The sequence below is a fragment of the Arvicanthis niloticus genome, chromosome Y, assembly GCF_011762505.2.
Source record: "Arvicanthis niloticus isolate mArvNil1 chromosome Y, mArvNil1.pat.X, whole genome shotgun sequence".
NCBI classification, from domain to species: domain Eukaryota; kingdom Metazoa; phylum Chordata; class Mammalia; order Rodentia; family Muridae; genus Arvicanthis; species Arvicanthis niloticus.
This window is the reverse complement of record NC_133431.1, coordinates 836,049-853,166: the sequence shown is the minus strand read 5'-3', so window position 1 is coordinate 853,166 and position 17,118 is coordinate 836,049. Positions and strand designations below refer to the sequence as shown.

General features: G+C 38.1%; 1 protein-coding gene across 1 annotated transcript in view; it reads left to right on the top strand.

Moving 5' to 3' along the window:
• Window positions 1-5,319: 5,319 nt before the first annotated feature.
• Window positions 5,320-17,118, top strand: part of LOC143437247 (uncharacterized) — a 51,993-nt gene continuing 40,194 nt past the window's right edge. The window contains 3 exon segments of the mRNA XM_076922083.1: window positions 5,320-5,564; window positions 5,763-5,823; window positions 6,927-8,587. Of these exon segments, the coding sequence (XP_076778198.1) occupies window positions 5,531-5,564; window positions 5,763-5,823; window positions 6,927-8,587 (1,756 nt within the window). The 5' untranslated portion in view covers window positions 5,320-5,530.

Genomic DNA, 17,118 nt, shown 5'->3' with positions numbered 1-17,118 from the left:
AGGGCAAAATCAGGCTCTACCTACCTTATTTTACAGGGTAGAAAGACAAAGACCTCATTTTCCACCTCCTGAACTACCCTCTGCCCAGTTCATGTGTGACTCTGTACTTTTGAACTTGGAGCTGTCATGAGATGGAAGGTCGTTCTTCATTGATACTCACAAATGTAGCATATCTTCCTTGGACCAGAGTTCTTGTCCTTTGTTGATGGCCATTTCCAGTTGTGCGGCACAATCTGCTTTTCTGTCCACCTTCCAGCTGTTTTAGCCTCCTCTTTGGAAGCACTGGCCTGGCAACCCAGAGTTAAAGATGCTCACCCCAGGTCAGCACAGCCTCTGAGCTCTCCATTCCAGTATATTCTTCTCTGCTCTGAGCCAGGTGCTCTCCCTATTTTGTCCTTCTCAGCCACAACTCCAACTCCCTCTTGTGGTGGCAGGAGCTCCTATAATTGATATGGTTAAATCATTGGTTTGTGCTGTAACAACTTCCTCATTTATTATTTTGTCTGTGTCATAGTTGTTTTCAGTTCTCAGCATTTCAGAGCTACAGTCATCTGAAGGAGCCTCAGTAGAGGGCGTGCCCTCATCAGAATGGCTGGTTGCTATGTCTGTGAGAGATAGTGTTGATGATTGATTAGGAAAGCTCTTCCACTGAGGGTCGCAATATCCCTAAGCAAGTGGTCCTGGGCTGGATGAGAGAGCAGGCTAAGCTTGAGACAGTGACCAAGCAAGAGAGCAAGCCAGGAGACTGTGTTTGTCCATGCTTTTTTTATGGTACATTTTATTTACATTTCAGATGCCATCCCGTTTCCCCACCCACCACCCCCATAAAAACCCCTATCCCATGCCCTTTTTTTCTTTTTGCTTTTATACACTTTTTGTAGCCGCCTGCTGCCACAAGTCAAGTGGGTTCACCTGAAAGGGGGGGTGGGAATGAAAGGGGGGGTGGGAATGAAAGGGGGCGGAGGGTGAGAAGAGATGAAGCCAAGACAAAGTTGCTTGAAATTTAATAATTTGCTTTCACATATAAAGGGGAAGCCCCACCCTCCAGAGTCTCTTCTCAGTTCAGCCAGGGGCTGGGCAAGGAGATAGCAGTCTGGAAGGTGTCAAGGCTAGCTCAGCAGGCAGTTCATTCTTCTTAGCTCAGGTAGCAGGCTCCAAGGCGCCAAGGCTGGTAATGCAATGCCTCTCCTAAGTCTTAGAATTGCTTGATCTATTGTGGTAAAAGACTTGCAGGCCTTCTCAGGCCTGGGGGAAGGGCACAACTTTTTTTAAAAAAATATTAATTAACGGCATTATAAGATTGTTAATGCTGAATCAGAAGTGTAACCCAATACCCAACCTAGATATATAAACTATCTTTGACTGGTGGAGACACGTGAACATTTGCCTCCATGTCCCCCCCTTTTTCTCTCTTTTTCTCTCTCATCACATAGCTTCTCCTCTCCCTCTTCTCCTTCTCTCCTTACTCCTTCTCTTCCTCTCAGTACTCCTTCCCACCTAAGTTCCTTTTACATATCACCATTCCTGTTAAAATAAAACTTTTCTCTCAAAATACAATTAGAGCATAATTATGCCAATTTGTACCAGTGAGGTACAAGATAGTCCTAATACCCAGTCCATCATTTTGTTGACTAACCAGAACCTCTCTCATCTATCCAAACTAAAACTCTTAGTTCTGAACCTGGATTTTTCCTTTGCTTTAGAATGAATGTCAGCTGAAAACCATCCACTCAAAACTTTTCTCTCAAGGTAAATAGCCAGGATTGGCTATGAGTCTATAAGTTATCAGCCCCGTCAGATATCCAGAATGGCTGAGTTAATTGTCCATGCTTTTTGCTTTCAGTTTCTAATCTAAGCTCCCAAAATGATAGACTGTGATCTGACAGAACCATGTACCACAACCAGTTATTACCTGAGATGCTTTTGCTTAGAGGATTCAATCACAGCAGTGGAGTAGCAAGTTAGAACAACAGCAACAACGTTATTTTGCTGCTGTGCAGAATCTTTGTTGTAGATTGTATTCTTGTGGACAGGACAAATTTTGGGTAGAAAGATTTTTGGACTGGTTGGGTTTTTAACTCTCCATTAAGAGTCCTGCCTGATGCAGGGTGTGGTCTCTTCAGAGTCCATATCTCACTGTTATGCATCTCAGCTAAGATCAACCTTAGACTCCTTGGTACATATTTATTGTCTCTGGCATATCCTAAATGTACCCACTCTGGCCCTCTTTTGTCTCTCGAAACACCTGTTGCTGGTTCTCCCTGATTTCCCCTTTCTTATCTGTTCTCCCATGCAGTTCTCTCTCTTCCATCTGCCTCCTATGATTGCTTTACTCCCCATTCTGAGTGAGATTCAACCATGCTCATTTGGGCCTTCCTTCTCGTGTAGTTTCTTTGTGTCTATGGAGTGTAGTGTGGGTTTCCTGTATTTTATGATTATTATTCACTTGTAAGTGAGTACATACATGCATGTGCTTTTAGATCTGGGTTACCTCACTCAGGATAATAGTTTTTAGTTGTATCCATTTGCCTTCAAAATTCATGATGTCCTTGTATTTTATAGCTGAATAGTTTTTCCTTTTGTAAACGAACCACATTTTCTATATTCATATTTTGGTTGAGTGACATCTGGGATTTTTCCAGTTTCAAGCTGTTATAAATAAAATGGCTATGAACCTAGTGGATTCCCTACTCTAAGTCCACCGCCTGCACAGAGTCCCTCTATCCAATATCCTCTGTTTTTCCTTTGAGAAGGTGTGGACCCCTGGGTATCTCCACACAGCGGTGCATCAAGTCTCTGCTGGCTTAAGTTTATCCTTTCCATTGAAGCCAGACATGGCAGCCCAGTTCAGGGAGCAGATTCCACAGATAGACAGCAGGTTTAGGGACAGCCCCTGCTACAGTTGTTGGGGGACCCTCACGAAGACTGAGCTACACATTTGCTACATATGTTCTGGGGCCTTAGTCTAGACTGTGTGTATAATTTTGTTTGTAGATTAGGCTCTCAGTGTCCCCAAGGGTCCAGGTTAGTTGATTCTGTTGACCTTCTCATGGATTCCTATCCTCTTCAGGACATCAATCCTTCCCCCAACTAACATAACAGTCCCCAAGGGCCATTCAATGTTTGACTGTGGTTCTCTGCATCTGTTTCAAGTCAGCTGCTTGGTGGAGCCTCTTAATGGATAATGATGCAAGGCTCCTGTGTGGGAGCATCACAGAGTATCCCTAATAATGTCATGGATTGGTGTTTGTCTATAAGGATGGTCTCCAGCTGGGCAAGTTTTCATTGGCCATTCCCTCAGTCTCTGCTCCAGCTTTACCCCTGCATTTCTTTTAGACAGGACAGATTTTGTTCTGTATGTCTACTGTGTTGTGGTTGAATTTGATCAGCTTTCTTCTCATACTCCCATACATTCCCCATTTGGTCTCAGTCTGTAATTCACATAAGGTACAGTATAAATATTTGCGATTCAATGCTATGCTAGTTGGCAAACCTGATGGATTTATATTTTTAACTTTATTCATTCTGTGTTTGGTTTTCTAGACTAAATTTTTCTGTGAAGCAATTCCTGTGCTGATAGTAGATATAGAAACCACATAAGCCCCCTGACATGTTTTTGTTCAATAAGCACATGCTTCTGTGCTGCTCTTCATCCATATCTTTAATTTTGAAATTTGGCCAAATATATAGTTTGTATTCTGTTTCTCCGGATGGCTTATGCCCATGTCATCAATATTATCTGATGCTTCAGATTCATTGAATTGCAGGTGTGTGATTTTCTGCCTAACTCTTATGTTTGTTGTGAAATTTTTGAATAAATAATGTATCATGCCTGTGTGTTGTGGCCCAAGCTGCCCTACGTTTGGGGGCCAAAATATCACGGACCACTCTGTCAATGTTGAAACCCGCACTGCCAAAAACCTTGGGGGCTAAACTATTAGAGCCCACACTGCCCCAAGCTGCTCCAGTTTCCGGGTCGGGGTTCAGCAAGCAAGAGAATGAGGACAAACTTGAAGAATGGAGACCAGAGTGTGATTCAATCCTGTTTATTTTTCAGTCTCTCTTCCTAGTCCAATTTCCAAGTCTTGAGTTCCTAGTCCCTAGTTCCCAGATCCTAGTGCCTCCAAGTTCCAAGTTCATTCTCTAAGTGCTAAGTGCCTAATGCCTAATAATTAACTCCAAGTTGTTCTCTCTGAAGTGTCTGATTTTCTGTTATTCTTTTTTGTCTGCCTCTCACTTTTTATATGTCTCACTTCTAAGCCTCACCTCTATGTCATGCCTTTAAGTCATGCCCTTAGGTCTTGTCTCTAAATCTGATCTCTAAGTCACACCCTTTAGTCTTGGCTCTAAATCACAGCTTTAAGTCTCACACAACAATGTGAAGATCCTGGGTACCTAAAACTTGATGTTGTCAGAGTGTGGTCAGCTGTTGTAGGCTGATGTGATCAAGTTTCTTTTCAGGGTATATGGCCCAAGATGGCTGTGAGGATGATAGCCGCCTTCTGTCAGCTCCCCACAACTGTGTGCATGAATATGAATATCATGTGTGACTCATCTTTACTGTTGTCAGAAAATGGCCTCAGAACTCCTGATCTTGAAGAAATGGACAGGTGTTGGTCCACATGTGTATGCTAGAAATTGTCCACCATTATGTGGAAGACCAGCAAGATGTTTCAACTACTGACCTGAAATACTCAGTAGTTGAACACCTGAAATACAATCTTTATTTCTGATCAACATATTCATTACTAATAATTTCATCTGTGCATTTTTAACTGTTTAAACATGCATTCCCTTTTATTAAGATTTATTAATGTTGCTGTTTAAACTGTTTCACTTCATGTTTATGCAAGACGAATACAGGACTGCACTGAATGTATAATGCTTTGCAGAAAGTTCAGTAAAAATCTGTGAGTTCATTCTATCATTTTTTGTTTCCTGATTTATTTTTGTAGCACAGTAAGGTTATTAACATGTGACTTTTGATGTCCTAAAACTCATTGCATGTATCGTGCTACATTCAACTCAATGACATACACCTGCCTGTCCCTCTGCAATTAAATACATGAGCAAATACAAGCAGCTTGCCCATCACCTTTATAGTTAGTAGTTGTTCATACAGCTTTTCAGATGTGTGCTCAGTACAGTTGATCTGTTTCCCCCTGCATATCCCTCTCAATTGCCATTTGTGTTGCAAGGCTATAATCTATTCAAAGGGTTCAGGAATGACACAGATGAACCCTGTGTGAAGGGTTCAAGTGTCAATATTTCAAGTTTCTTCTAAACTGACATGGTGATCATATTATAATTCATGTTTCAGCAAATAAGTTGATAAATCATGTGAATTATAAGATTATATTTTATAGGAAGCATACCTTTACTTTGTAGTGATGTCAGTATCAGGCTTTGTGTTGTTCACATGTATGGGATATTTTAGGAAGCAGTGACTTACGAAGATGTGCATGTGAACTTCACTGCAGAAGAGTGGAATTTGCTGGATCCTTCCCAGAAGAATCTCTACAAAGATGTGATGCTTGAGACCTACTGGAACCTCACTGCTATAGGTAAGACTGTGAATTTATTTTTGCTTCTCAGTATAAGGGAAAAATGTTTTTGGGTTACTGATGATCATATGTTATTTCAATAGAGAACAAGTAATATTGAGTTGAATAAATCAGGTTCATTGCCGTGAAAATTCAGAATAACTTGAATATTGCCTAATTCTAATCCCATATCTTTCATTTTCTGGTACCGTGTTTTAGGCTATAATTTGGAAGGGCATCATACTGAAGAACAATATCAAACTTCTAGAAGTCATGAAAGGTAATTTTAATGTTTAAGCTGATACAAATATGCCTGTGAGGAAAGTTTAATATGATCTGGAAGCTCTAATGGAAAGCAAGTGTGTAAAATATCAGTCCTTTTATGTACCTCAATGTCAGTTATGTGATTGGTGTTTGCAAGGCAATTCTGTAAGAAAGAAGAGAAAGAAACAATGTCTTAAGCGATCAGTTTATTTGATTTGTATCTCCATTAGAGCTATGTTGTGGAACTACCAATTTGTATAGTCTCATAATATTTAGATGTTGCACATTGGATAGTGATAAACATGTATCCATAACCTTCTAATAAGCAAATTGTCCATGATAAAGTTGGTGATACTCATATACTTGCAGTGAAATTGTTAAGTTTAGTGTTTTGTCAGTTTATGAGAGTCAAGAATGTTGTGGAGAAATATTAATCATGTCTGCAGTGAACAAAAAATCAATGCAGGTGAATTCAATGTGGAAACCTTTCATTTGTTATTCTTTTTTAATGGATGTATCAATTGTCAGCATGGATTAAACCATGTGAGCATAGAGATACTAAAAGAAACAACATACCTCTATCTACTTCAGAACAATGACAAGACATGTAGTATTCTGCCTTTGGTAGACTTTCTGAATATGATAGGTGTTTGCAGTTGATTGATTTTGTGACATTACTGGGAACATCTCCAAAGTCACACTGCAGAAAATCTCTATGGGTACTGGAAGTTTGTACATTCTTTTGTTCATCCTGGTTCACAGTGCTGCTGTTGTGTGATGCACACTACAGGAAAAACTAAGAATTCAATGAGTGTTTTAATGCTCTGAGTTATCCCATATTTCTTAGGACATGTTAAAAACATCATATAGAAATCTCATATAGAAAAAGGATTCTGTAAATGTGAGCCATGCAATAAATGGTCTTACCATCACAGGTATTTTCAAAGACGTAAAGCAACACACAGTGAGCAAGTACAACCATGAACATTAAAGTGATAAAACCTTAAGATCTCTGTGTTCTTTTTATTAGACCAACTGTAAAATTTATACATATTTGTAAAATGATTGATCAGGCTATGAATGTGGTAAAGTTTTCACATGTGCCTATTATTGTTGCAGGCAAGAAAGAAGTCATACTGGAGAGAAACTACATGAATTTAATCAATGTGGTAAAGCCTTTTCATGTCAAAGTCATCTCCATTCTCAAAAAATTACACATACTGGAGAGAAACATTATGAATATAATCAATGTGGTAAAGGCTTTACACAACAAAGTAATCTCCGAAAACATAAAAGAACACATACTGGAGAGAAACCTCATGAATGTAATCAATGTGGTAAAGCCTTTTCAGATCACAGTAGTCTCCAAAGACATAAAAGAACACATACTGGAGAGAAACCTCATGAACGTAATCAATGTGGTAAAACCTTTTCAGATCACAGTAGTCTCCAAAGACATAAAAGAACACATACTGGAGAGAAACCTTATGAATGTAATCAATGTGGTAAAGCATTTGCAAGGCACAGTCATCTCCGATCTCATAAAAGAACACATACTGGAGAGAAACCTTATGAATGTAATCAATGTGGTAAAGGCTTTACACAACAAAATCATCTCCAAATCCATAAAAGGACACATACTGGAGAGAAACCATATGAATGTAATCAATGTGGTAAAGCCTTTTCATATCACAGTAGTCTCCAAATACATAAAAGAACACATACAGGAGAGAAACCTTATGAATGTAATCAATGTGGTAAAGGCTTTACACAACAAAGTAATCTCCAAATACATAAAAGAACACATACTGGAGAGAAACCTCATGAATGTAATCAATGTGGTAAAGCCTTTTCAGATCACAGTAGTCTCAAAAAACATAAGAGAACACATACTGGAGAGAAATCTCATGAATGTAATCAATGTGGTAAAGCCTTTTCAGATCACAGTAGTCTCCAAAGACATAAAAGAACACATACTTGAGAGAAACCTCATGAATGTAATCAATGTGGTAAAGCCTTTTCAGATCACAGTAGTCTCCAAAGACATAAAAGAACACATACTGGAGAGAAACCTCATGAATGTAATCAATGTGGTAAAGCCTTTTCATGTCACAGTGGTCTCCAATATCATAAAAGAACACATACTGGAGAGAAACCTTATGAATGTAATCAATGTGGTAAAGCCTTTTCAGATCACAGTAGTATCCAAAGACATAAAAGAACACATACTGGAGAGAAACCATATGAATGTAATTAATGTGGCAAAGCCTTTTCATGGCACAGTAATCTCCAATATCATAAAAGAACACATACTGGAGAGAAAACTTATGAATGTAATCAATGTGGTAAAGCCTTTTCACATCACAGTAGTCTCCAAATACATAAAAGAACACATACAGGAGAGAAACCTTATGAATGTAATCAATGTGGTAAAGGCTTTACACAACAAAGTAATCTCCAAATACATAAAAGAACACATACTGGAGAGAAACCTCATGAATGTAATCAATGTGGTAAAGCCTTTTCAGATCACAGTAGTCTCCAAAGACATAAAAGAACACATACTGGAGAGAAGCCTTATGAATGTAATCAATGTGGTAAAGCATTTGCAAGGCCCAGTCATCTCCGATCTCATAAAAGAACACATACTGAAGAGAAACCTTATGAGTGTAATCAATGTGGTAAAGGCTTTACACAACAAAATCATCTCCAAATCCATAAAAGGACACATACTGGAGAGAAACCATATGAATGTAATCAATGTGGCAAAACCTTTTCATGTCACAGTAATCTCCAAATACATAAAAGATCACATGCCAGAGAGAAACCTTAATTATGTAATCAATGTGGAAAAAACCATTTATAAGTAAAAACGTTCCAAAGAAATAAATGATCACATACTGGAGCGATACTGTGTGAATGTAATTAATATATTTAAAGCCTTTACACAAAGTTTTTGTCTCCAAAACCATAAAAGAACCCATATTGGAAAGAAATCTATGAATGTGATCATTGTGGTAAAAGCCTTTCCATAAAGATTTTTCCTAAAAAAACATAAAAGAACCCATATTGGACAGAACTATGAATGTAATCATTGTGCTAAAGTCTTTGCATGTCCCACTAGACTCAGAAACATAAAAGATCCCACATTGCAAGAAACTTCATGAATGTGATCAACGTGGTAAAGACTTTTCACAACATTAGCATCTCCATTATTATAAAAGAACAAGGACAGGAGAGAAGCCTCATGAATGTAATCAGTGTTGTAAAGCATTTGCAAGTCACAGTCATTTGCAGTGACAGGAGAGATCACATACCAGAGGAAAACCTGGTTGAATATTCACAATGTGATGAAGTCTTTGCATGTCATAGTTCTTTACACACACACAAAGAAATCACACTGGAGAGAAGCCTCATTAATATAATCACTGTGGAAAAACTGACAATTCACTTTTATCTGTGACTACATAATGGAACACATTCAAGAGAGTGACTCAGTGTCATCAAGGTGCTAAGCCCTTGCATGTCACAGGCAGTGCCCGATCCATAAAAGAACACATACTGTAGAGAAACTGCATGAATGCCATGAAGGAGGTAAAGTCTTTGCATGACAATGTGCTCTCCAAACCCTTCAAGTAACACACTTTTTAGAGAAACCTTATGAATGGAACATATGTGAAGCCTATGCCTATCACTAGTCTCCAAAGACATAAAAGACCACAAATTGGACAGAAATCTTGTGAATGTACTCAAGTTGGAAAATCATTTACATGCCACATTATTCTCTGAATACAAAAATCAACACGTACTAGAGAGAAACCTTCTGAAAGTAATCAGTGGTAAAGCATCTGCATGTCCTAATCATATTTAAATGCATGAAAGAATGTATAGAAAGAATGAACGGTGGTGATTTGAATATGCTTGTCTCTAAGAAGTAACAATGTTAGTGTGTTTGGCCTTGTGAGAGTAGATGTTACTGTTTTGAAGGAAGTGAACTCCTAGGGTGGTGGTCTTTGGAGCTCTGGCCCATAAAAAAACAGACTCTCCTACCACCTGGCTGGAAGACAGTCTCTTCCTGACTACCTTCTCAAGAAAATGCAAAACTCTCAGCTCCTTCTCCAGCATCATGGCTGCCTGTATGCTTTCATTCTTCCTGCTATGTTGGTCATGAACTAAACACTTGAAAGTGTAAGACAGACTAAGTTAACTATTTGCCTTTAACAGAGTTGCCTTGGTCACAGTGTCTCTTCTTAGCAATGGAAATTTTATCTAAGGCAGAAGTTGGTACCCCAGGCTTGTGTGTGAAGCAATGTGGGTTTGATGTTGGGTTTGTACATGCATTAAGTAGAACTTCAGGGGCCATGCTAGTAGAACACATACGTACTAAGGGTAATTTCAACTTTGTATATAGTTTTTATAATGCTTTGTTGAAGAATAGTGCTGTGTTTTACTCCCATCTGAAGGTAAAGAGGTTTATTTTGTTAATTGCATTGACAAAGCAGTCTCAGGAAAGCCAAGGATAGCCTTTGGCCTGTGTTTACTCTCATGGTGCTTGTTTTGATCAAAATTAGAAATCTTAGAAAGGAAAAATATGAAATGTTAGCTTCAAAGAGAAAATCTCACCAGGAAGTTGAATGAAGCTAAATCTTGTGATCAAAGATACACAATGTTATTAAAGAAATGGTGATATTATGGCAAGATTCCATCCACCTAAACATATGGATGTGAAGTTGTATGGGTGAGAACTGTATAATGTTAGGCATTATTATTAACTAATTATTGTTTTTATGTGGACGTAAGGAGATACAAGTATGTGTCCAATTGACAATGAACAGATTGTGATTACTATACTGGGTTTTCAATTTAAAATCTAAAAGGATACACTTAGGTCCAGGCATGGTGGCACATACATACCTTAAATCCCAGGAGATCGGAATCAAGCTGATTTCTGATTCAAGTCATCCTGGTACAGAACACGTTTTAGGTAATGAAAAGCTTAGCTATGGGCAAAGTGTTACACATGTATTACCCAACATTCAGAAGACAGAGCCATGCAGATCTGAGTTCAAGATTAATCTACAGAGCAAGTTCAAGTACAGCTGAGCTTAGCCAGTAAAGTTGTTGAAAAATAGAAAGCTGGTGATGATGTAATAGAAGGGGCCATGTTCCAGCCCCAGCAAGCAGAGGAACTCAGCAGCTTTGTCCATGTGGCTCTGCTTTTAAAGGAAAGAAGAGAAGGAATGATTGAGACAATTGATGATGGTTGGCTGTAGTTAGAAAATTAGTGGGGATGAAGAAGCAACCAGCATCACTGAGGTGAAACCTTCTGGTAAGTGCTTTCTGGGAGGAAGAAGAGGTTGTATTCCAAAGGTAGCCAAGGTTGTCCATTGTGGTGCAGCTTGACTCGGTCCTGTGTAAGACTCACCCAGGTGGCACTGGTTTTAAGGCATGAGTGTTTCATGCAGTGCAGCTGAGGCTTGGCACCATGAAGGGAGCCTATGAGAGGAACTCACTGAAGACTGTTTATCATAGAAAACCCAATATACTGAAGATGTCAGTCCCATGGGATGAGCAGAAAGAACAGCAGTAGCAGTTGAGTGGAGTCAGCCAGAACCTATTGTAGTACAGAGGGAAGAGCTGGAGAGAGACCCAATTTTTTTTGAGGAGCACAGATCATCTGGACATCCCAGATACTGGAACAAGAAGCTGTAATTTTGAAGTTACTTTGTAAACACAAAGAGTTTTAGATTCCTGCGCTATGGAATACCTTCTCAGGAAAACTTTCAGGAAATAAAATCAGCCAAAGAGAAAGAATTGTGCTGCAGTGAGCAGGGCAGAGAGGAGTTGGAGATCTGAAGAATGCTTTGACATCAGACATGGAGATGCAGAGTTTGGAGATTGCCTTGCTGGCTTTTGGTCTTTTTTTGGCCCAGTATTTCCTCACAATGGCATTTAGGAATGGTGAAGTATATACTGTGAATTTGGTTTGATATTTTATGCTATATTTTTGAAAGTATATGGAATTATAGTTACAGGATTGCATGAATCTCAGAAGAGACTTTGAATTTTGGACTTTTAACATTTATGAGACTTCTATAGATGATGACGACATTTTAATTTGAACCTCACATATTTTGTATTATGCTATTTTAAAATGTGGTCTCCATACACTCATGTGTTTGCATAATCATAATGGAGCCAGGCAGTGGAATGTGGTAGTATAAATATGCTTGGCTCAGGGATTGAGAGGAAGTTATTATGAGATGTGGCCTTGGAGGAAGTCCATCACTGAAGGATTTGAAGTTCCACCCAGTGCAGAATGGGCCTTCCTACTAGCTCCCTGGCAGACAGTCTCTTCCTGCCTGCCTTTGGATCAAAATGCAGAACTCTCAGCTTCTTCACCAACATCATGTTTTCTTTCATGCCTGCCATGCTTCCTGCTATGATGAAAAAGGACTAATTCTTTGAAAGTGTAACCCAGTCCCAATTAAACTGTTGCTTTTATATGAGTTGCCTTGTTCATGATTTCTCTTCATAGCAATGGAAACACTAAGACAGACACCCTGTGAATGTATTTAATAAGGTCAAGCGGTTGTACAATTCTCTAGTCTTCATTATCATGAAAGAATACATGCTAGAGTTTAAGCATGCCACCTGTGACTCAGGACACACCTCTTTGGTCTTAAACACGCCCCCTGAGTCTTAAGCATGCCCCTGTGACTCAGGACACATCCCCTCAGTCTTAATCATGTCCCCTGTGACTCTGGATTTGCCTTCTAGTGCTAAATATGCACCCTGTGTCTCAGAACACACCCACATAGTCCTAATGGACATGTTTAGTATAATGAAGCCTTTGCACACCTCTGTAGTCTTCATCATTATGAAACTATTCATACAGTGCTTACATACTGTGCTAAAGCCTTTACATCATGGGGTCTACTGAGATCTAACTCAACTCAAACACAGGACAAGGCAAATGATAAGAATTTATTGTAATCAAGTCTCTACTGATAAATCAGAGCCACACAACTATACTCAGAAGCTCAACTGCAATACCCAACCTCAGCCCCACCCTGAACCAGAAAGTTATATAACATCCAAAAGTCAAAACCACAAAGTCCTCTGCCAAATTACAGCTACATTTTTCTCCCAATCATGTTTTTTTTTTTTTTTCTGTTTTACTCTATGTCAAATGATACAGAATGTAGGTTGTATGGTCAAAACTATCACAGCCATTTGTTCTTTTGTTGTTAGGAACATTATATTTTGAGAAATAAAATATGAATAACAGAAATTATGGTTAGGAACAGATACTATGTTTTAGGTAACAAACCATGAATGATGAAAGCTAGTCAGATATTGTTAAGTACACAGGTCCCCTATGACCTAAAACTTAGTTTGAATTTATGATTAAATGGAGGCTGGTAACAAAAAGGCAGTCCTTAGGGCAAGTTTCTTTGGCTTCTTCCCAACATTTGTATATTACAGACATATTTGAATACATAGCAGAACACATATTGAAGACATATCTTACAAATTTTATCAATGAGATAAAAACTTTTCACAACACAGTCATCTATGAACATAGAATAATACATCCTGGAGAGAAACACTATGCATAAGCAATGTGGTAAGGCCTTTGCATGTGGCAGTCATCCTAGAAACCATGAGATAAAGCCATAATGTAGAGAAACCCCATAAACGTAGTCAATGCATTAAAGTTTTGTACTTTCTGGTATCTTTATATAAGAGTAAACTCTTCAGCATGAAATCAATCTATTAAAACCTTTGTGTATCACAGTCATCTTTGAGAACCCTCAAGAATACCAAAAGTAATCTATGACTACAAAGAATTTGGTAAGATCTTACCCAACACATGTACACTGAGTACCTCAAGGTTATTTATTATGAGAAAATAAATGTGACAAGAGTCAACAATCAATTCAAACTTTATGATGTCAGTCTATTTTGTTTCCACTTACAAACTTATTTGTAATGCCACTGTATTTTCTTTGTATTTTTAGTTGATCATGTATCCAACAACGTTGGTGAAAGGGCTTATCAGGTCTAGGAATTATATTTGGGAAGTTTTGGTCCACTTGTATCATCTGCAAATAAAGACAATTTTGGCCGGGCAGTGGTGGCGCTCACTTTTAATCACAGCTCTTGGGAGGCAGAGGCAGGTGGATTTCTGAGTTCGAGGCCAGCCTGGTCTACAGAGTGAGTTCCAAGACAGCTAGGGTTATATAGAGAAACCCTGTCTCATAAAACCAAAAAAAAATAAAAAAGATAATTTTACTTCCTCCTTTATAATCTATACTACTTTTATCTTCTTCAGTTTTATTGCTCTTGCTAAACTTTTAGATAGTATTTTAAATAGATATGGCGAGAATGGATCACCTCATCTTGTGTGTGAATTAGTGGAATTAATATGAATGTCTTCATTTAATTTAATGTTGGCTATAGGTTTGAAGTAAAGTGACATTATTATGTTTAGGTATGTCACTTGTATCCTTAATCAATCCAAGAACTTTATCATAAAGTGGGATTAAATATTGTCACAGAATCATTCATCATCTAATGAGATGACCACTTGTTTTATTTTCTTACACATTAAGCACATTATATTAAACCATTCCTGGATCTCTTTAATGGAGCCTGCCTCATTGATCATGAAGGATGATCTTTTGAAGTGTTTTCTATTTTGTTTAATGTATTTTATTTTATTAAATATTTTTGCATCTGTAGTTTTAAGGGAAAATGGTCTGTAATTCTTTTTGTAGCTGAGTCTTTATATTGATTGGATATTTGAGTAACCATGTGCTCACAAAATAAAATCAGCTAAGGTTTCTTCTTTTTCTATATTGTTGAATACTTTGAGGAATATTCTCATGAACTCATCTTTGGAAGTCTGGTAGGATTCTACTCTGAAACTCATGGACCTGGCCTCTATTTCTTGGCAGACTTGTACTGACTTCTGTTTTTCCAGGTGTTTAGGTCTATTTATGTTATTTACCTTAGTTTGATTTAACTTTGGTAAGTGGAACCTATTGAGGAGATTAGCCTTTTCTTTTAGAATTTAAAATTTGGTATTGTGCAGGCATTTTAAAACTATGTCTTTACCATTTTCTGGATTTCTCCATTGTCTGTTATTTTGTGACCATTATCATTTTAGATTTTATGAATTTGGATATTCTCTATATTTTAATATGTGTTTCCATTTTGTCTAATAAAAGATTCAAAGGACCAACTCTACATTTCATTAATTTTTTTTTTGTATTCTTCTCTTTCTCTTTTATGGATTTCAGCTCCCGATGTGATGATATCTTGATGTCTACTTCTGTTCTCCATTGCTCACTCCCTTCTTTCTGTTCTAGACTATAAAGCAAGCTGTTAAATTGCCAGTGTTGTCATGTAGGGATTTTTGTGCTATGGACCTTCATCTTAGAGACAGTTTCATTGTCTTTTTATTCCATAAGATGTGCTCACAACAGTCTGTAACTCCAGTTCTTGCAATCTTAAATCCTCTTCTAGTCTCCATGAGCACCAGGCACACAGATGGTACAGATATGCATGTAAGAAAATACTCTCATAAACTAAAAGTAATAAAGTCTTGACTTAACCCTTAATAGTACTTGTCACTCCTGCCGTAGACCCAGGTTCAGTTCCCAACACCCACATGGCAGATAATAATCATCTGTACCTCCAGTTTCAAATGATCCAATCAATGCCCTTTTCTGACCTCTGAGGCACTGCTTACACATGCTGAACAGATAGATATATGTGCAGGCAAAACACCCCCACACATAAAAAAGTAAATAAACCAACTTTTAAATAATAAAATGAGCCTGACATAGTGGCACATACCTTCAATTCCAGCACTAAGGAGGCAAAGTCAGTCTAGCCGACATACTCAGCCCCAGGACAGCCAAAGCTACATAGTGAGACCCTGTCTTAGAAACTGATTGATTGATTGATTGATTGATTGATAGGCAGATAGATGGATAGATAGATAGATAGATAGATAGATAGATAGCACTTAGCACTTTTCAGGCCATACACAATCTTGTGTTCAATCATCCACATACATGTGAGTATAAATAAATGTCCATTTCTACCCTTTACTTTCTCTTCTGTTTAAATTAATTTTTATTTACTCTTTGTTCTAGAGATCAACCTGAGGACTTTAGACACGTTTGCTTCTAGTGAGCTACATTCTTAGTGCAAGCCCTGGTTTTTCCCTTTTTATTTTTATGTGATTTAAAACAAATGCAAAAACAACTTTTATGGAGAGGAGTGATAGCTCAGTTGGTAAAGTGTTTGCCCTGCAAGTACGAGGACCTGAGTAGTATCCCCAGGACACATGTGAAGAGCATACAGTGTCTATGTGGGAAAAGGCAGAAGACTGGTAATGAGGAGAGATGACCCTGTAATTAGGAGTACTTGCTGCACTTCCAGAGGACCCAAGTTGGGTGTCTTAAAACAAAACAAAACAAAACAAAACAAAACAAAACAAAACAAAACAAAACAAAACAGAAAAGCTGGGCACAGTAGCAAGCACACACCTGTAATCATAGAAGTGTGGAGACTAAGACAAGCAGTTCCCTGGGGCTCACTAAGCAGCCAGCCTGTCCTACATGATGAGTTCCAGGCCACTGAGAGACCTTCTCCCATTAATAAATACAGGAAGGAAAGACAGACAGACAGACAGACAGACAGACAGAAAGAAAGAAAGAAAGAAAGAAAGAAAGAAAGAAAGAAAGAAAGAAAGAAAGTGGGGAGGGAAGCCACTGAGAGACCCTTTCAAATAGATAGATAGATAGATGGATGGATGGATGGATGGATGGATGGATAGATAGATAGATAGATAGATCAATAGATAGATAGAGTGGATGGTGGCCCCTGGGGAACAACACCAAGGTTGACCTCTGGCCACATGTATATGTGTAGATAAATGTTTACACGTTCACACACCTAAACAAAACCAGCAGAACAAAACCAGCATTTATAGGAGAAGTAATGTTTTGTGTATGTATCATAAAACCCTAAATAATGCTAACTGGCCAGTAAATGGACTTTTTAAATGTTTCATTGGCATGTATTAGTTATGCATGATGACTGGTTTCATTGTGAATTTTTATGTGTTAATATAATGTTTTTTGTTCATATTTGTCATTCATCACCCTCTCTTTCCCCTCTCCCGCTGACCCTTTCCTTTTCTCAACTGGTTTCTCTTCTACTTTCATACTGCTCTTTCAAAGATTTACTTACTTTATCTGTATGTATGTATGTATGTATGTATGTATGGGCA